At 37.9% G+C, this 21,221-nt stretch overlaps 1 protein-coding gene across 1 annotated transcript in view; it reads right to left on the bottom strand.

Moving 5' to 3' along the window:
• Nucleotides 1-21,221, bottom strand: part of abcb7 (ATP binding cassette subfamily B member 7) — a 70,066-nt gene that overhangs the window by 24,424 nt on the left and 24,421 nt on the right. The window contains exons 4-9 of the mRNA XM_002931788.5: nt 18,985-19,104; nt 9,153-9,285; nt 3,511-3,779; nt 2,599-2,687; nt 1,085-1,172; nt 815-989 (exon numbers count right to left, since the gene is read on the bottom strand). Coding sequence (XP_002931834.1) covers nt 815-989; nt 1,085-1,172; nt 2,599-2,687; nt 3,511-3,779; nt 9,153-9,285; nt 18,985-19,104 — 874 coding nt within the window. The remainder of the gene's footprint in view (nt 1-814; nt 990-1,084; nt 1,173-2,598; nt 2,688-3,510; nt 3,780-9,152; nt 9,286-18,984; nt 19,105-21,221) is intronic.

Raw genomic sequence — 21,221 nt, 5'->3', positions numbered from 1 at the left:
GGATTGTGAGAATGGTTACAGACAACCCAAAGATCACCTCCAAAGACTTGCAAGAACATCTTGCTGCAGAAGGTGTATCTGTACATCATTCTACAATTCAGTGCAATTTGCACAAAGAACATCTGTATGGCAGGGTGATGAGAAAGAAGCCCTTTCTGCAATCACACCACAAACAGAGTATGCAAAAGCTCATTTAGACAAGCCACAGTCATTTTGGAACAAAGTGTTTGGACTGATGAGACAAAAATTGATATTAAAAGGAAGTTGCTACTTTGAAAGCTCAGCCAAAGATAAGCAAAACTCCAAAGAATTAAGAGGAGTTCCCAAACTTTTTCATATGACTGTATGTTTGACCTGTGCAACCAAGACCCTACTCTTTCCAAAAGAAGTTCATAAATGTATTAGTCAAATTTAGTTTCAATTTTTAGTATTTATGTATGGATACAAGGTTTGTGTCCTTCAATTATTTTTTTTAATTGGGTGATTTCATGGAGCTCACAGTGGCAACACTCCATAGGTCAAAATTTACTTTAGTGCCCTAAATAGATACAGTGACAATACAAATTAATAAAACAAATGATCCTAATGTAAGCAAATTATTGAATAAAGTACAGTTTGGTTATCCTGACAGTGCTATTCAATTTGTGGTCCTCTCACCTTTGCTTGTATAATAAATTGTGTGTTGTCATTTAAGAATATTACATTTTCTTTTTACTTAAGAACAAAATAAACAAAAAAAACCCACAAATAACCTGACAAGTTGCAATATGGAAGGTTCACACCATCTGCAGTCACAGAGTAGCTAATGTCTGACCTGCTAGAATCCCTTGGCTTGCAAGCACCATTATTGCTGTCAATCCAACACTGAATATTGCACTCTGTCCAAAGTTCAGCAAGGCGAGAGTTGAGGTAGTCTTCAGGGAAGAATTTTCATAAGTCTTCAGGAACCCATCATACCTTTCAGCTTCATACTTTTCATTGTTAAAGTACTGAGGAATAGAAAGTGCCCTTTCATTATTCTGCTGGTTAACCTCCAACACAGAAATGGCTAATATAAAACCGTGTACGTGCAGTAATACTTTACCTTAACTGTTTCATAATTTAGCAATGAATCTATTGCAGCATTCCCAGCTTCATTATCAGCTTTGTTCATTTCTATTCTAAACTTTGTCCTGTAATAACAAATCACACCAGAAGTATCAATGTATATTTCCATATAACACAGGAACACTTTTGTTACACATACATACCTCTGGTCATATTTTAATTAGCTGGGATATTCCTGCCTAGTTCCATTATCAAGTGAAATGTGCCTAGCGAGTAAAATACTGGACTCGGAGGCTGATTGTCCCACACTGCAGCTCTTTATAGGGAAAAAGTTCTCCTAGACCAACACCCATTTTTAAAGGAACAAGACCACAATTAAAGAAACAGCTTTGGGAGTGCAATAGCCCTATATAAATCTAGAATAACCTGCAAAATGACTAAAACACAAAGGAATGTGTGTACACAACCCTTATTAAGTAGAGGCATGGGATCTGTTATCCAGAATGCTCGAGACCCAGTATTTTCTGGATAAGGGATCTTTCCATATTTGAAACACCACAAAAAAATTAATTGAAATATGAAATAAACCCCATAGGATTGTTTTGCCAACAATAAGCATTAATAATAACAATAAAAAAAACAGAAATAATTTTTCAAAATGTCAATTATTTGATTAAAATGGAGTCTATGGAAGAAGGCTACGTAACTTTTGGATAATGGATGCCTTGCCTGTATAAGCCCAATATATTGGACGTTCACTGATTTGGCCAGAATGCAACTAAGGACTATAAGTCTATACAATATATGATTGAAGCTACCATATGGGGTTTACCCTGCCGTTGCAGTATGATTTAAAATGCAATTTGTGAAAATGCATGCACTTGCATATAATAAATTACAGGTATGGTGTCCCTTGTGTGGAAACCTGTTATTCAGAAATCTACTCTTGTGTACATCAACAGTGGTAAGAGAAAACCAGAAAACAGATCTGTTAGGGCTTTGACAAATGGGGAGTTTAGTCGCCACGCGACAAATCTCGCGGGCGACTAATCTCCCCGAAATGCCATCCCACCAGCTAGAATGTAAATCTCCCTATCTGTCACAGCCCTTAAGCAATCAGTTTTTATCAGCCTACCTCTAACAATAGCCTTATATTATTATCATGCCTAGTATTAAGACTAAAATTGGTTAAAAGGTCAATATACCAAAGACAACGTAACCCAGTATGAAAAGACACTTGCACATGTGGGCTTTATAAACAAAAACAAAAAAATATGGTGTAATGAAGGAACGTGGGAATAAAAGGTTTGAAATCCTGCTTAAAAACAAATATAGTATTTACTACACATTTTCTGGCAACTCTAGCTCAAATATTTTATAAACATGTAAAATATACTTAATATTTATATGTTCCAGTTTGCCTACTGAATGTAGATGGTTACCTCTCAGTCTCCTCAGAAAAGGGCTAATGCATGTAAAATTTACTGAAATTAAATCTAAAACATTAATTTGATAACAAGCAAAGCCTTCTGAAATACTTATTTGGTTTACCTCCACTGCGTGATTCCTATGGTAAATGCAGTGTATGCGCCAAGTGTTCCCAAAGTCGCCAGTGCAAACTGGGCACCGCATTTATAGTACTAGAGAAAAGACAGAGGGAAAAATAATCATAATCTATAGAGAATTTGCAAATGAAGTATTCATTTAAAATCGTGGATATGCACGGCACAAAAAAAAATAACGCCAAGCTCTGGATGAAAGGAAGTAGCAGCTAATGCAGAGGATTTTTGAGGCAGGGCCGATTTGCATAGGCCTCAGAAGGCGAGCTGTCCCAATGCGAGGTCAGCCAGACACAGATTATAGCCTGGATCCTTCACGGTGACAGGTATTATTACGGTTTCAAGTAAACACAGCACTATGAAGTGCGTAGACTGACTTGGAGCATTTTAGAACGACCTGCCATTTGTTCAAGTGCAAATTTATAGAAAGAATGCCCAAGGCGTGAATTAGAAGCACTTAAGTTTTTTCCCCCCTCGTCACCAATATTACAAAACAAAGATTTAACCACTTCCACGCTACAGAGAACAGCATTCTTCCCAAAAAATATTCATTTTATATTAGTAGAAGGTACTGGTAACTGCAGCAGATGTAAAATTGGCAGATTCCTTTTGCTGCCTGTTTGTTGGGGGGGGGGGGAGTAAGGTGCTGATCACTGTAGTGTGAATTCTTTGCTGACATTGTATTTTTAAAATATTTTTATACAGACATTACATTTTGTCTTATCATTGGGTGTATTTAGGATTTACAGTAGAATATAGATTACATATTTTTAATGATCTGATTACTACTAATTACTGCGTGTTATAATTCATTAGCCTTCATTAGTCAGGCAGGCCTTATCAGGATTTGGATCTTTACAGTGATCTGCACTCGTATCAAGGCTTAAACAAGACTGGCACTTACCAAGATACTGCTCACTAGAAGAACCTCGAACATTGTGGGCCCCAAGTTAAACACCAAGGCACTTAATACAAAGCTGATGCCCCTTGTCCCCCGGTCTATAGCTTTGGACAGAGCCCCCGTCTGCCTGCTTAGGTGAAACCCCAGGTCCAGGTTGTGCAGATGCAAGAAGACATTTTTTGCGATCCTTCTAATGGAGCTCTGAGCCACTTTTCCAAATACTGCATTCCTCATTTCGTTAAAAAGAGCTGAGCCAGCCCTGGATACACCATCTAGAGACAAAACCAAGCTCCAGTTATACAAAACAGCATATTTTAGATTTCTGAGATAACGGATACAATTGTGAAAGGTAACTTCTTTTCAGTTCATGGCATGGAATGAGGAAAAAACACTCCTTTGTACTGTTCCTGTTGCTATCAGTGCAAGTAGTAAGAGAAAACTTGCTTTGAACTAAAAGCAGTGTAAATACAGAGTTTTTAAGATGTAGATTTCGAAGTTTTTAAACACATACCATACTTATTTGGTGTCTTACAAAAAAGCAGTCTGGTGAAAGGCACAAGACTATTCTGGCAGATGGAATGTCGAAATCAAGTATTGGGGGTCGGTCAAAACAAAAAGGTCATAGTTCCCTATGTGGGACTGCTGTATGCAGCTGTTACATATTTCAACTTTCGCCTGTCCACGGCGGTGATCACAAAGTTCATTGGCATTAATGCTTACAGCATAACCTTAGCGATATACAACTTTAATTTGCATGTTCTTCCTAATTAGACAGATATATATATTCATGTCAAATTAAGAACAACATGCATATACATATATGAATTACTGTCTAATTAAGAAGAAAGTTTTATTTACATCTTGTAGAAAAAGGAAAAGTAAAATATATATATATACATATACATACATACATACACACACACACACACACAATATATACACACATTTTATAGCCTTGCGGGAGCATCCATAGACCAAGTGCCCTTGCTACTTCTTGGAGGACTATAAAGCTGGAAGACTGAAAGACATTTAACCACTAATGTTTCATTAAAGGACTTTAAATGGATACTGTCATGATTTTTATGGTGTCATTTTTATTTCTAAATTACACTAACATAGCAAATAATTCAATCTTTCATTTAAAATTTTATTTTTGAACCAACAAATGTATTTTTTGTAATAATGGAGTGTAGGCAGTCATCTCAGTGCATTGTGCCCAAGACTGAGCTTTCAGAAGGAGCCAGCGCTACACATTAGAACTGCTTTCAGATAACCTATTATTTCTCCAACTCCCATGTAACTGGAGGAGTCCCAAGCTGGACTCGGATTTCTTACTATTGAGTGCTATTCTAATATCTACTGGTAGCTGCTATCTTGCTACCTTCCCATTGTTCTGCTGATCGGCTGTTGGGAGGGGGGTGATATCACTCCAAATTGCAGATCAGCAGTAAAGTGTGACTGAAGTTTATCAGCACAGGTCACATGACTGTAGCAACCTAGGAAGTGAAGAATATGGCTAGCCCCATGTGAAATTTCAAAATTAAACTGAAAAACAGATTTAAATGCAGGATTCTGCTGGAGAAGCTCTATTAACTGATGCTTTTTGAAAAAACAAAACAAAACAAAACATGTTTTCCCATCACAGTTTCCCCCACCAGAGGTGCAGAATAGACCTCTGACACTTGGGGGAAACAATAGTATTTTGCAAAGAAATCCCCCCACATAAGTGCTATATCACCACACTGCTGTATTAAGTGCGGTACTATAGTACTTACAGTGAGCGTCCTAACTTTGTAACTATGTACATTCATACTGACCTAGGTTCTGCAGGTGGGCATAGTGATCGAGCTTGGGAACTCGCCTATTATACGGATGCATGTGACCCAATATGGCAATGATCGAGGCCTTTAAAACTGATAACAGGCGCTCGCCATCTTGGATTTTGTTACTCCATCATTTGAGTGCGACACTGCTCATGTTTTGCATGCTCACATGCTCAGCAACTGTTGAGAATCTAAGCTAAGGGTCATCTAAAATCATGAAGCAAAAAATAAGGATTGTCCATTATAAAAGTTGAGTCTATAGGGCTGATTATTAATAAATTATGACACAGAATGCACTAGTTTCTGAGCTGCCATGTAAAGTGAATCTAAATTAATTACTAATTAGCCCTGTATTTTGACATTTATATTATACATATATTCTGCTTCAGTCCCTACAGATTAGGCAATTGACAGAAGCCCAGAGCTTGTGCTATGAACTAGCAGAAAAGAAGATGTAAGGGCATCTGCCGAGGTGGTGATTTTCATTGCCAAAGGGCTGTGGTCACCTTGAGCTAGTAAAAAAAGCCCAAAGCATAATGTGTAGAATATATAGCCTATTTATTTGTTAACGCTGGCCTTACATAATAAGATCTATTTCTTTGGCAAGGTCATTAAATGAGCAGATCTTTCCCCGATGCGCCCACCGTAAGGCCAAACAATTGGATCACAATGACAGGAATAGGCCATTGGGGTGAGTAACACATCAATGAGCAAATACAGTCCTCAATCAGATAGGAAAATTAAATCCTGCCCCATTGACATTTTCAGACAGATATTGGAAGGCTAGGCCTGTCAGAGACCCCTACGCACTGGCAGATAGTCAACCTGAAGGGCCCAAATCAGCAGCTTTATTCTGCAGTGCATGGCCACCTTAAGTTTTCATTCTTTTTTACCTAAATCATTGAAATGAATGATGTAATGTAGTACCGCATGATATTAAAATAAAGTTTTCTCTATCAGTATGCAAAATGGTTTGAGAGGTATGAAAGGTTAGCTTAGCTTAGAGAATAGCCATAGCCTAATGCCAGCTAGGAAGTGACACTGGCTGATAATCATCAGATAATAACTGCATGGGAAATGGATCTGGCGTTAGAGAAAAAGACAAAGCTATTCAAGCTTGGGCACAAAAGTAAATGAGATTAATAAAAACATGAACAGTGGGTGACGATAGAATCCCTTTATCTGGAATGCTTGTGTTTGTACATTTTCCTATAGAAAAGAAAATGCACAGGCTGCAGACATTTGCAATTACCCATTCGTGCATGCTCTTTCACCATGTAGGTAATAAGTCCAATTATTTTATGCTGATTTGAGACCAGGGAAGATTAACATAGCTGTGATGATTTTAGACGAATGTGCTTATTTTGGAGCAGAATAAAGACAAATGCTCATTACTTCCATATCTAGAAGAAGATGAATAGAAAATGGAAATGGTACAGCAGAGGTTAAACATGAAATCAATTCAGACACTTTTTGGACATGATAGATAGATAGATAGATGGATAGATAGATAGATGCAGATTTTATTATACTTAATTTTTAATTTCACATGGGGCTAGACATGGCTGAGGTCACCTGGAAAATGTGACTTGTGCTCTGATAAACTTCAGTCACTCTTTACTGCTGTGTTGCAAGTTGGAGTGATATCATCCCCAACCACTCAATAGTAAAAAAAAAAAATGCAAGTCTGGCTCATGACTCCAGTTACATTGAGTAGGGGACACAACATGTTACCTAAAAGTAATTCTAATGTGTAGCACTGGCTCTTTCTGAAAGCTCAGACTCAATGCTCAGGCACAATGCATTGAGATGGCTGCCTATACCAACACTACAAAAAAAAAAAATACATTTGTTGGTTAAAGAATAACATTTTAAATGTAGAGTGAATTATTTGCTACGTAAACAGTGTAATTTAGAAATAAAATGTACACCATAAAAATCATGACAGAATCCCATTTAATTATTATCATTAAAGTAACTATTTAAATTAAATGCTGGAAGTTTGCCTACCATTAGAGAAACTTTTTCAGTAATTCTGACAATTAGGCTAATGCCACACTAGGGGGCTGATTTACTAACCCACGAATCCGAATGGGAAAAATTCCGATTGGAAAACGAACATTTTGCGACTTTTTCGTATTTTTTTAGATTTTTACGTCTCCGTTACGACTTTTTCGTGAATTGTCGCAACTTTTTCGTAGCCGTTACGATTTGCTTGTATCTTGTCGCGACTTTTTCGTATAGAGCGCTTGTAAACTGCGGGCAAAACTTTCAGACTTTGCATGATTTTGGAAGCCTCCCATAGGACTCAATGGCACTCTGCAGCTCCAACCTGGCACAAGGAAAGTCACGTTACCGAAGCTTGAATGAATCCGAAACTTTAGTACTTGGCGCGATGGCTACGAAAAAGTTGCGACAATTCGCGCAAGTCGTAACGCTACGAAAAAGTTGTGACATTTTGCGAAAAAGTCATAATGGCTATGAAAAAGTCGCGACAATTTCCGGAAAAAAAAAAAAACGCAAAATGCCGATCATTACGAGAAAAAACGCATTTGGGTGCTTTTCGGACGTTCATGGATTAGGAAATGTGCCCCTAGATGTTTCCTTAATTGGGCACCCCAAATGAATCCTTTATTTCATATCACTATGAATAGATTATGGTTTGTAAGAATATACTGTAAACCAGTAAGCTAACCTGTTATTTAAACAGGTAGAGGTTTAATTAATACGATTGCATAAAACATGTTTGTGAAGGGTAACTAAGTTGATGTGTATGTACACACAATGGGCTGCAAGAAGATAATAAAAGGGATGTAATGCCTCTTGCTGACAGGGAATGAATAGTAGACTGGAAGGTGTGTATGTTTACTTATGTATATGTATTGCAATTCAGAATGGTGGAGAGGTCTATAGGGACAGTACAAAATGACTGTAATGCCACGCACGAGGTAATATAAATATTATGGTGTAGAGCATAATAACCTTTCTAACCTGTGAGCAACATTTAAATATTGAAAAAGTTGAAGAGCAACATAGGCATCAAAAAAAGTTCCTTGGGAGTGCCCAGTAAAAGCTACGATTGTTTATTTGCCAGCCCAGTGTGTACTGACAGACTACAGGAGGCTCTGTTTGGCAGAACACATGGTCTTTATGCCTTTAAAACCTACTTCAAAGCCAGGAATTCAAAAATGAGCACCAGCTTTGAGGCCACTGGGAGCAACATCAAAGGGTTTGGTGAGCAACAAGTTGCACACAAACCTCTGGTGGGGGATGACTGGTGTAGAGACACCATGGAAAGAATATATAGGGCAAGCAGTACAACCCAAGAGCCGCCGAAATCCAGCAGTCACAGATTATAAACATCTCAGCTGACATTCACACATATCTAGAACACCAAGAGCTACTGGCCAGACCACTTGCCTCGAGAACATTTTTGGTTAGCTTATTTTTCAAGTATTTGAAACTAAAATAAGGAGATCACCCTGGGATATCGCAAACTTACAAATTTGTAGTATGATCATCAGACATTTTAGTATATGCAAACAGTAACTGTGTATAAAGGGTAACTGCTACAAAAGAAAAATGTAATTGTTTTGCTAAATACAAAAAGATGGTCACATAAAATTTTGCAGTTAATGTTTTGTTACACTGAATAGAAAAGTAACTTAGTGCACATAAAAAATATTACCTTCTTTAATGATAAGCTAACTTTGTACCACTTTAATGAACTCACATGTCAGCTATGTTAATGTTAAACCTTCCACCAAAAAAAAAAAGTTAAAAAAAAAAAGTTAAAAAAAAAAAGTGAGATTATACACTTACAGCCAATCAGGACAGCTGTAGCCATGGTTGCGACAGTATTCGGTGCATTACTTAGGTTCATCACATTCCCAGACATCTCATTTAGGCTGTCTACTGCATATTTAAACATGAAGGGCACCACAATGTTCATACCCTACAGGAAGGAGGAAAAAGTTACAAGACAAAATCAGACATGAAGTACTTGTAGGGGAACAGGTAAATCCCTAAGAATCTTAGGCAGGCCTAAACTAAAAGTACTAGGCTTCTAGCCCTGAACAGGCCAAGTTTAAAATGAAAACAAAAAACTTGTACAATATCTGATATTAAGTCATTCAGCAAAAATAATTCCACCCCTATTTCCTTTGATATATTATAATCTTTACAGTTAGGCAAATTGCTCAAATAAAAATATGTTCTCTACACTCACCATTGTATAATACACAAGAGCAAAACATCATGTATATTATAAGAATATAAAACGTAAGATCAATGAATATCCTTCCTGTAAATGATATGCTTATAAATGGTGCTTAGTAATGTCATCGGTTATAATCTGTGTTTAGCGCTGTAATTTCTGTCACATGAAACTTGTGCATTGTAATAAATAAAGTACCACTGTTGTCAAATATGAGGATACTAGAAGTAATTTCAGAATTTCAGGACCTTTATGAAAGCACTTGGCCCCTTGGAGACTTATAATATTCTTATAATACACAAGAGCCATGAACATCCTGTAAATGATATCCTTATAAACAGTGCTTAGTTAAAGCATCAGTTATAAGTGCTAAGTGATTTAATTTCTGTCACATGACTCGCTGAAACTTGCATATAATAAATAAATGTACTGTCCAATTGTAAAATATGAGACTATTTAAAGTCACCTTGGAGTTCCATGACCTGTATAAAAGCACTCATTCATTGGCATTGTGCTTTTATATTGTCATGGAACTCCTTTAATATTTTACATTGGGGGTACTTTATTTGCTATATAAATGGTGCATGGGGATATCATCAATTATAATGTACACCCATATTTTTTTCCACATTGCACCCACCAGCAAGCAACTAGGTATTAATACAGCGGTAACAGGCCAAAAAATGCACTAGAAGGTCTACACAAATATTCCCATCATTGTGTCATTTAGCCACACATAGATGGCTAAATGCTGACAGGGGTGTACCAAAGTGCTGATGGGCTCCCACGCAACCACGGGGTCTGCTTCCTCTATAGTTACGCAACTGCCAGCTGCTCCAAGCCAGGTCTGGTTGGTACCCATTCAGTGCACTTGATAGTAGCAACTAAGCAGCAATTTGCAGAAATTGAAGAGACTAATACAAGTTAAAAAAAGGAAAGCAAAGTTGTTGTTCTCTAAAACTAAACTGTCCATCTCAGTGAAACAAAAATCAACCTGACTGGGCCACTTTCCAGTACAGATAATTATGAACAGATAATTATAATTAGAGACTGCAGCATAAAATTATGACAGGAAATGTTACACATTTTTCAAAGGTTCTAAAAGGTTATTGAATAATTAACACTAATAAACTATACCATTAAAATAAATACTTCAAGTGAGCTTTTACTTTATAAAATGCACTTTTCATCTCAGAAAACAAATCCCGCTTTAGCATGTCCACTAAGTAATTGTTCCCATAAGGCTGAAATGGAATAGCTAAACCGTTCCAAGAAATACTGCATGGATCACAACTGCCTAAAAAACCAATATCTCTAAGATTCTCATCACAGAGTAATATGTATTGTTAATTTTCATCTGTTAATTGAACAAAACACATTACTTGATATCTGTGATTGTCTCAGTGTATGGTCACTACCTGATGATATTGCCATTGGGTAAGTGGACAATTTTCAGGTTGACTTGGGAAAAATTAAGCACCATGACAGCTGACAGTCATACATGCAAATGAAGATATTCTCTGTGTACAAAATCAATAGCCTCATGGGAAATAAATGGAAAGTAAACTAAGGCTAGGATAAATATTTTCCTACTGAGAGAGGGATTTGGAGATCGGAAGCAGAGAAAATGTCATTTCTGAAGAAGCAGAACGCTGTCAGCTTATCTATTGGGCTAAATTTTGGGATGTTGGGATTAAATCTTATTAAACTCCCTATGTAAGATAATTAGACATTCTGCAGAGTGCTTTAACAAAGAGAAAAGAGGCTGCATCAGCAGAGGGTGCAGACATTTTTTTGGGTGAAAAACACTATGCACTGTGAATATGATCATGAAGAAGAGCTTGGTAAGCATGCATTTTAAAGGTCCTAGTGTGGAGGTGTGCATCTGGTGTCATTAATGGCACTTTCATAAGGCAATATAACACAGATGGATATATTTGCTGTGCTATTAATGTTAGAAGGTTATACCTGCAGAAACAAATCTGGCTCCCCCTCCCCATGCACCACTGACAATTTTGCAGATAACAGTCTTTGCCGGAGAACCTGCCTAAGTACCCAACCCACGTTTTAATAAGATCTGAAGCTGACACCGAGGGTTTCAGCTCGCTAACATTTCCCGAGGGTTAAACATGAATAAATATAAGGCAGCGTACTATTGCATTTCATTCATAATCAAGTGAAGATTTATTCTCATCAGCAAAATTTGCCTTGATTTGAAATTCATTAATCTCACAGGCAAAGGATTAGGCAGAAAGAGACATGGAGGTGTTAGCTAAACTGTTTGCTTTACATTTTACATGAAATGGTTTATGTATCGAGAACAGATAGAGTAACAAATATGATGCTAGAGAGAGAGGCAAGCGCATCTATTGTATGTGAATCGACTTCTGTATTGTAGTCTGTAGCATATTTCTGCTTCTAAATCTGACCTCCCAACCTTTTTTGGTAAGACTACAGATATTGGGCCCGATTCACTAAAGTCCGAAATAAGGAGTGCTATTTATAGCATGCGTTAAAAATCTTATCACTTCTTATTTTTCACTCGATTCACTAAAAGGACACTTGTCATAATTAAGAAGCGATGTTCTTGGCGTTATTTATCTTGCGACGACATATTTTAATGAAAAAAACTATGCGATAAGCGTTATAGGGGCCGATTCACTAAAGGTCAATAACGCTTATCGCATAGTTTTTTTCATTAAAATCATGTGATAATTAAGTACCGATTCATCAAAGTCATTTCGCATGTGTTAATTCGCATGCACAAAAAAAACGCATTGCGTTAATTAGCGAATAGAAATAGTACTAACGCATGATTCACAAACACATATGAAGCGTTAAACGTGCAAAATATCGTGTTAATCTGTGTGCATATTAACCCTACTTGGGGCAGGCGGTACTTAAAGAAAATTGCGGTTCGTGAGCTATTGACAACACAACATGGAGTTTGCAGTCGTATTTTTTCAAGTATATGTTGGCCCTAGAGTGATGCATCCTCCAGTTTTCAGGGAAATGGTGGTTTTCAGAAAGTAATGGTTACGTGCGTAATATATTGCGCTCTGCGTAATATCTTGTGCGCTGCGTAATATATTGCTTGAAAATATGTCATCGTAAGATAAATAACGCCAAGAACATCGCTTCTTAATTATGACAAGTGTCCTTTTAGTGAATCGAGTGAAAAATAAGAAGTGATAAGATTTTTAACGCATGCTATAAATAGCACTCCTTATTTCGGACTTTAGTGAATCGGGCCCATTGTATCTTAGAAAAGGAAAAATCTTTTAGTAGTAGAAAGCCATGTGAACCTTACTCCTTACAGCCATGAAGACAATAAAGGGGTCCTATGAAGCCCCTGCAAATTATGATGCAGAATCTACTGAATTCTAAGCTGCCATGCAACTAGCCCTATAGCTTGCCTTTTTATTTACGTTTATGTTTATATATATATAGTTATATATAGTCCTGGCAACAATTGTAAACACGTTGACATAATAAACAAGGCCATGACTTGCTGCCATAACTACCTATGTACATTTTGGACAATTTTGCCACTGGGTAGGGGGGGATTCAGGGTTTTCTGCAGTTTGATTTGCTGTCACACTAGTGACTGAAATGTTGGACCACTCATTTTTAATACATCAGTTAATAGAGCTTCTCCAGCAGAATCCTGCATTGAAATCCATTTTTCAAAAACAAAGATTTTTTTTAAATTTAATTTCGCTCTGATAAAATTTAGTTTACCACTTTACTGCTGAGCTGCAAGTTGGAGTGATATCACCCCCCTCCCAGCAGCCAACCAGCAGAACAATGGGAGTAGATATCAGAATAGCACTCAATAGTAAGAAATTCAAGTCCGGCTTGGGACTCCTCAGTTACATGGGAGTAGGAGAAACAACAGGTTATCCGAAAGCAGTTCTAATGTGTAGCACTGGCTCTTTCTGAAAGCTCAGACTCAGGCACAATGCACTGAGATGGCGCCTACACACCAATATTACAACTAAAAAAATACATTTGTTGACTCGAGAATAAAATTTTAAATGGTGTAGAGTGAATTATTTGCTATGTAAAACAGTGTAATTTAGAACTAAAAAGTATACCATAAAAATTGACAGTATACTTTTAACAATATTTTTTTTTCTTTTATTCTGACCTGCAGAGCGCAATGATATTTTTTCATATATCGCTTTTGTTAATTAGCACCCAGGCAAGTTGATCCATATGGTTATGGAAGTGTACTTCTTGGGACTTTAGTTCCCCTTTAAACACTGTGCCCAAGATTCTCTTCCTACATTTTCAAAAGCCAGCAAAGCACACTGCTGTTCCCACAGTAAATCTCAAAGAGGCAAATGCACTTACTGGGTGTATTGCTCAGGCTGGTAGGACTACCTGTATTAAGCATTTCCAGAAAAAGATCATGTCAATAATATGAAGACAAAGTGACCCTTACAGCAAACACAGGCGTTCCTATTATCACTGCAAGGTCAGACACATCACTTATACATTTTGTGACATGCTACAATGACAAGCCAGAGGCATTGAGTGAGGCAGCTATTCATTAAGGCCTTTCTTTGGCTTTTAAACGTGTCACATATTTCATAAATGACAGCACGTTAAAACCCATACTCATCTGTGAATTGCACATTAGACTGCAAATAGGACTTGCCTTTAAAAGTCCTCAAGTGACAACGAATAAAAGAATTTGGAGGTTGATGTAAATGCGAGTTTATCCATTCTGTTTAAATTTGGTCATGAAAGTGACAAACAGTACACATTCAAACTGTTGTGTGCCAGAGATTTAAGGCAATTATTTTTCCAGAACCTTTACCTTCTCCTAAGGTGCCCTGTGCTTTACAGTGTTGCTAGGGTCTGTCTGGTGTACCGCGGGTATGGTGCTTAATAGAACCCATTACAACTACATGCAAAAGACTTTGAGTGCGCAAATAGTCTGAGGTCAACCTGTCCTTATAAAGCAGGGGTGGGCAAAGTTTTTGGCTCGGGGGCCACATTGACTCACAGGCGGGCCAGGCCGGGCCAACATCCTCCCACCAGCTCCCCCCCCCCCCCCAGCATCCTCCATCTCCCCGACCTGCGGCTCCCTCCATCGTTCGGCTGCGTCTGTTTCCTGGCTCCCCGCTGCATCCTTTTTTATGATTGCGCCCCCTGCGTATACAGCACGCACAAAGCGCAACCAATCAGGGCCCAGAAATTATTTAAAGGGACCTGGAGTCGGCGGGCCGGATTAAAAAGGCCAACGGGCCGGATGTGGCCCGCGGGCCGTAGTTTGCCCACCCCTGTTATAAAAGCAAATGTATCTACGCCATATTTGGTTTTCTTTGCAGAAAAAAAAATCATTCCATCTCAGAATTCAAAATCCTCTTCTGGGATTCAACAGGAATTGAACCAATGGATTTCCAGGAACTGAATAGCACAGCAGTACACATAATGGCAAGGGTTACATAGCAGATGACAGATAAGGTCTGTAAAACACCACTGCATTCTATAGAACTTATCTGTTATCTGCTATGTAACCTGTGCCTTATTTATATAAACGATAGTAGTCTTTCTGAAGCAAAAACACAAATGTTACCAGTGCTACATTATATTTTACATAGCAGATAACTTATAAGGTCTGTAAAACACCATTGTATTCTATAGAACTTATCTGTTACCTGCTATGTCTTTTCTCCCTTTTTCCAGGGGTTCCACGGGTACACAGAAGCTTATTTATATAAACTATATTAGTTTTTACCAGTACAGGTATGGGATCTGCTATCCGGAAACCCATTATCCAAAAAGTTCTGAATTATGGAAAGGCCATCTCCCATAGACTCCATTATAAGAAAATAATTCTAATTTTTAAAAAGGATTTCAATTTTCTCTGTAATAATAAAACAGTACCTTGTACTTGATCCCAACTAAGATATAATTAATCCTTTTTGGAGGTGAGGCAAAACAAGCCTATTGGGTTTAAATGATTAATGATGATTAAATTATTTTTTAGTAGTCTTAAGTTATGGAGATCCAAATTACGGAAAGATCCCTTATCCAGAAAGCCCTGCGTCCCGAGCATTCTGGATAATAGGTCCCATAACTGTACTACATTATATTGGCAATACTGTTCCTTTAAGTGTTATTAAGAGAAGGTTGCACTTGTTTTGCTTTTTAGATCAATCAAATAAAAAAATAGAAATTCTGTTTAACTGTGACAGCTTTGAACAGCTACTTAAATTATTTAAAAAAAAAAAAACAAAAAAAAAACCTGCAAGGATAGGCCTGCCTTTTCCTCACAAAGCATGTTACCTGAAGGCTGGAAAAAGTTTCAGCATTGTATAGATCAAAATTAACTCTTCTAAAAATGTTCTTATGCTTTTTTTACTGTAGATTTCAGACTGAGAGGTAAGGATTGAATAACGGAGGGAACAGGTGCCTGAAAGTACTTGCATTGGGCAGTGCTGGCTGTTTCTCAAAGCACAGGATCATGCATAATAAACACAAAAGGCTGCCTACAAACTATTACTAAAACAAAGGAAAAAACATGTATTGGTCCGAGAATAACACTTAAAATTACTACGGTACCCATTATTACTTGACATTTATATAAATTACATAACAAGTAATTTTTAACCAGCCATATTGTACGAGCTGACCTACAGCTCCCAGATAGAAACGTGGGAGATGTAGTTTTCCAAGGAAAGGCTTCTACTAAAGCCCTTAATATATTGTAGAGCCCCCTTGCCTGTAGCAGATCACTTTTTTTTTTTTTTTTTTTTTTTTTTTTAAATAATCCTCCCTTGTCCCAAAATGTGCCTTCAAACTTTCCTCTCTTTGCACTCTGTGGTGGCCGCCATGTTGGATTTTCCCCCGGCTCCCCTAGCATAGTCCCTGCACAACCAAAAAACACCGCCCCCCCCCCCGCGACCTAACACCCCCAACCCGCAGTGCCACACTCTTACCCCCACCCCCCCCCCCGGTCTTCCCAGCGCTCGCCTGTTCGTTCTGTGCTTCCCAGCTCTTTCTGATCGCTCCTCATTCTGTGTCCTCTGGGTAGGGGAGTGGGGAGCGCGCCTGCTTGGCACACTGAAAACAGCAATGTGCATGCGCCGCCTACAGTGTCCCGGTCACACAGTCAGTGCAGGAGCGATGCATTATGGGAATCCTCTTTACCATGCTCAGTGTATTTTCTCCGTGTTTGGCTTCAGATCTTCTGAACAGGTGAAATATGGGGAGACTTAAGGGCACTATTGAGAGAACTGAAGGTATGCCTGCATTTTGAGATTAACTCTTTACTAGCCTTTCCTTCTCCTTTAAGCCACTACATACTTAAGTGGTACTGAAAGGAGGTACTAAAGGCTTTAGATTTATACCTTAACCTCAGCCTTTTGAATTTTGCTTCTAACAGACTGATATTTCATTAGGATAGAACATACATAAGAGATGGGTAGCACAGCAAGTGTCAGCGGTAAAGTGTGCCAAAAATCCCTAGTGATGTGCTGAAAATACACCATAAAAAACCTGAATGATTAACCTAGGTTGATAGCATCTTTAGAACGGAGAAGGTAAAACAAGCTGCAATTACACAGAACCAGAGAGGCAAGGCCCCATTAATAAGTAATACACTGCTGGTAACTGGTAAGTAGATGTTTTGCTGCCCAAGGCAGCCGCATAATGTCTCTGCTCTTGCAATACAATGTGGGACTTGTTAGCTTAGCACAATAACAACGGCCAATTCAATATCTTTTTCCACAGCTTTGCTCTACTATGGCTGTAACACCACAGGCATCACTGGGAATAACTGCCCCATTGGGGTTATTACTAGGTCAAATGTTATACGTAGAAAGGCACAATTACATGACCAGCATTAGGAGGATGCAAAAAAAACCCATAGGACAATAAACGGTTAGGGAAAGGGTGCTGGGAAAAGAATACATCCAGGAATAAGAGCGATTTCATTGTAAAACCATCCCTTAACGGGGACATCATTTTTACAATTAGTTTCAAGGGGTCACAGATATTTAAGTATATTTTTCAAAAAAGTATAGTTTTTTAAATAAAAGATCAAGATAAAATCTTTTTCATTCTCAATTAAAAATTAAGATTGGTAAGCTCTTGTGAGAAGGGCCATCTGGTCCTATTTTTATTTCAGAACCTTTGTTTGTTTAATTATTGCAAGTACTTTGTTATAAATAAAATAAAATTGCTGAGCAACTTGCTTTGGTTCAGGAACCAAAACCTGCTCAAAGCAATAGGAACATCATAGTTCGTTTGTATAAAAATCTGCCTTCCGCCACATTCTTAAAGGATACCTATCATAGAATTATTGTTTCCCCACCAAAGATGCATACTAACAGATATCAAAATCTTGGAGAAGGATACAATCCTAGAAAATACCCCTAGTAAGTGTTATGCCACAAGCACTTTTAGGGAGCCCTTGGTGTGGGCGGAACACTAAATATGAACAAAATGAGATTTCTTTTTTTTAATCGCAAATTATGCACATGCGTGTGTAATGTAGGATTGGTCGACTCCTCCCCCTACCTTATGCCACATACCTGCACAAAATGAGTGAGCTGGCACAACCGTCAAATTTTTCATTCCATACATGAAGCTGGCCAGAAAAAGAATTTTTTGTTCCTGCTACAGGTATTGGACCCCTTATCCGGAAACACGTTATCCAGAAAGTTCAGAATTACGGAAAGGCCATCTCCCATAGACTCTATTTTAATCAAATAATTCACATTTTTAAAAATGATTTTCTGTGGCAAAACCATCATTAAACTGGATTTGTTAGGAGATTCACTACTTGTGTCTATCTGTGCAAGTTCCCGGATCCGTATCACTTGACAGTGTACCAAGAGAGCCCGGGGTCCTAATAATTGGTAAAAACCTAACACTCAGTAATAATAAAACAGTACCTTCTACTTGATCCCAACTAAGATATAATTAATCCTTATTGGAGCCAAAACAATAATATTGGGTTTAATTACTGTTTAAATCATTTAATAGTAGACTTATGGTAGGAGATCCAAATTACAGAAAGACCCCTTATCTGGAAAACCCCAGGTCCCAAGCATTCTGGTACTTTCCAAGTCACCAGGGGAATCAATGAAACCTTACTGCAGCCAACTTCAAGTGGCAGACAGTAAGCTCCCAAACACTTTGCGGATTCCCTCACAATGTTAAGGTACAACAAGGTCATCATTAGTTTTGAACTTGCTAGTTACATTTTCCTTTAATTTATATTCCTGTCAACTTTGTTGGTCTTTTTCTTTTTTAGTCAAGAATGAGGACAAAGTACTAGGACTGTGATTTTCCACACGTGCATACAATTGTGTCACCAACAGAATTAGCAGTGACCCTAGGGTCATCACATCCTCAAGTCTAAAGGCAATTCAGTGACCATGATGAATAGCTCCACACAAAGGCCAAACACTAACTTACCTTTGCACCTGCTAGAAGCCCAAGGGATATTGCAACTCTTGCTCGTAAATCAGGTCTGTCTTTGGGCCAAACATAGGAAAACATGGCTTTTAATATTTTCTTGGAATCCACTTCTTTTAGCTGAAACGAGAGGGGGGGGGGGGGGGGTATTGATTACAATCCATAATTTCCTAATATGAAATGCTAAATACACAATTCACACAGAAAATAATTACATTTCATCAATAAACCACTGTACACTTTCATTAATCTGTTTGGTTAAATCAATAAGAGAGGAAATCTTTCACATTTCAGATTTTTAAGAGAAAATTAAATTGCATATCATTCTTTCTAAAGCTCTTGGTCAGCATGAAGATACATTTTAAATAAAAGAATTTAAATATTTATGCTCGTCTGCATTGCTCACTTGACGGCATTAAAATGACTTCTGTTTTCTCTATAATTAAAGGCATTAGAAAAAGGTAAAAGGGACACAACCTTCTGTATGCAAAACATCCTTTTTCTGCAAATTTTCCGATATACATAGGAGTGGAAGCTCTGTTGCTTGTTCAGCTACAGACTTCAGCAGAGCTACTCCAATTCTATTTCAATTAGATGTTGCTATTTCTGTGAAATTTATGGAGAATGCACAGAAAGGACAAGCAAACCCTATTCATAACATCCATAAATGCAATCCTCGGAGAAAGAACGTTGCAAGCATACAGCAAGCTATGCCATCATCGTTTAGAACTGATGCAAGGGGCAGTAACTTTGGTTATAAATAGAATATAATTTATGTCCAGTTTAGCGCTGTATTTCTGCATAATGCATGCCTGCTTCTGAGAGGTCCTATAGAAAAAATACATGAAGAAAAAGAAATTACAGATTGCTGGAACAAGCCTCAGCTGCCAGGTAATATAAAAGGACATGTGAAACTAAAGGGTCCGTAAGCACTTAAAGGGAAACACCACCCAAGCACAAATTAAGCTTTTAGAAAAGGAAAAATAATTTTAAGCAACTTTGCAATATACTTCAGTTAAAAAATATGCAGCATTTGTATGATTTTTAATGTGATAATATGGTTTGGAACAGTTCCCTAAGGCCGGCCCCCTGTTCTCCTGCTGATCTGACAGACTACTTTCAGACTCAACTAAAATGTAACAGTAGTTGACGGTCCTCAGTCTGCATACCCCCAATCCCACAATTCCCTGCACACGTGATGTCAATAAGGAAAGGAACATCACAGTGCAATGCATTGCACCTGTCTTAATAGCTAGGAAACACACAGATCTGCATTAAGATCTTTGGCCAAACAAGGGTCTGTGCAGTTTTGCTCCCGAGTGTACCAAATAACTTTCATGTACTGGCATTGTACCAGCGATGTCCATGTGTAGGATCGGCCTTTGGTGGAATAATGAACCACTATCTGTTCAGTCTTGGGAGTTCCACTTGTTGCATTTCAGCAATGAGCTAGCTGCCTTCAGTAAATCCAGCTTGTATTCACTGATTTCTGAGCGCTGAGGACTAATGATTGGTAATGAAAACTCCTTCCTGTCTGTACATATAATCTGCAACATACACTGGAATTCCTTCAGCGCTGGCTGCATTGAACCCACAGCTAAGAGCAGGAAAATTGTTCTAGCTTGCTTAATTGCGCGTAAAATGTCACCACTTCATTTAACAGCGCTGGCTCTGAAGTTGTGTAATCATGCATTATGAGTCCATTAAACTATAGAGCACAAGACTATATTTAAAGGCTAAACGTGAATTGAAGAGGTTTCCATATCAGCTCTCCAAAACGCAGAACCAATTTTAAAGGAGAAGGTCCTGCTACGATCTCAAAGTATTGCTGACGGTAATGATTCCTTGCTGGAAATGAATATGGTTAGAAAAGGGAAATAAAGTATTTTATGTATTAGATTCAACACTCTTAATAAAATGTATTTGCAACGTAACAATTTTTTCCTTTTCTTTAAAAGAATTGTACTGTCAGGACTAGAAATAATTTTGTTGCACCAGAATGTAGTAGATAGGCTTTCACTCCTCTCCAGCAACAAATGCCAGGTGAAAATTAGACAGAAAATGCTGCCTTCTTTTCCTCCTATACACATAAAAATACTCTGATGCACACTGGCCTTATATCAAAATACAAAAAAGCTTACTTTATTCAAGTCAATGTTTCATCACCACAGAGGGGTGTCTTCCTCAGGACAACTAACACACACAAGTGTGCCAAAATATATTTGTAGTTCAACAAT

This window comes from Xenopus tropicalis, chromosome 8 (assembly GCF_000004195.4).
Source record: "Xenopus tropicalis strain Nigerian chromosome 8, UCB_Xtro_10.0, whole genome shotgun sequence".
Classification (NCBI taxonomy): domain Eukaryota; kingdom Metazoa; phylum Chordata; class Amphibia; order Anura; family Pipidae; genus Xenopus; species Xenopus tropicalis.
The sequence above is the reverse complement of the archived record's forward strand: the minus strand, read 5'-3'. Positions and strand labels throughout refer to the sequence as shown.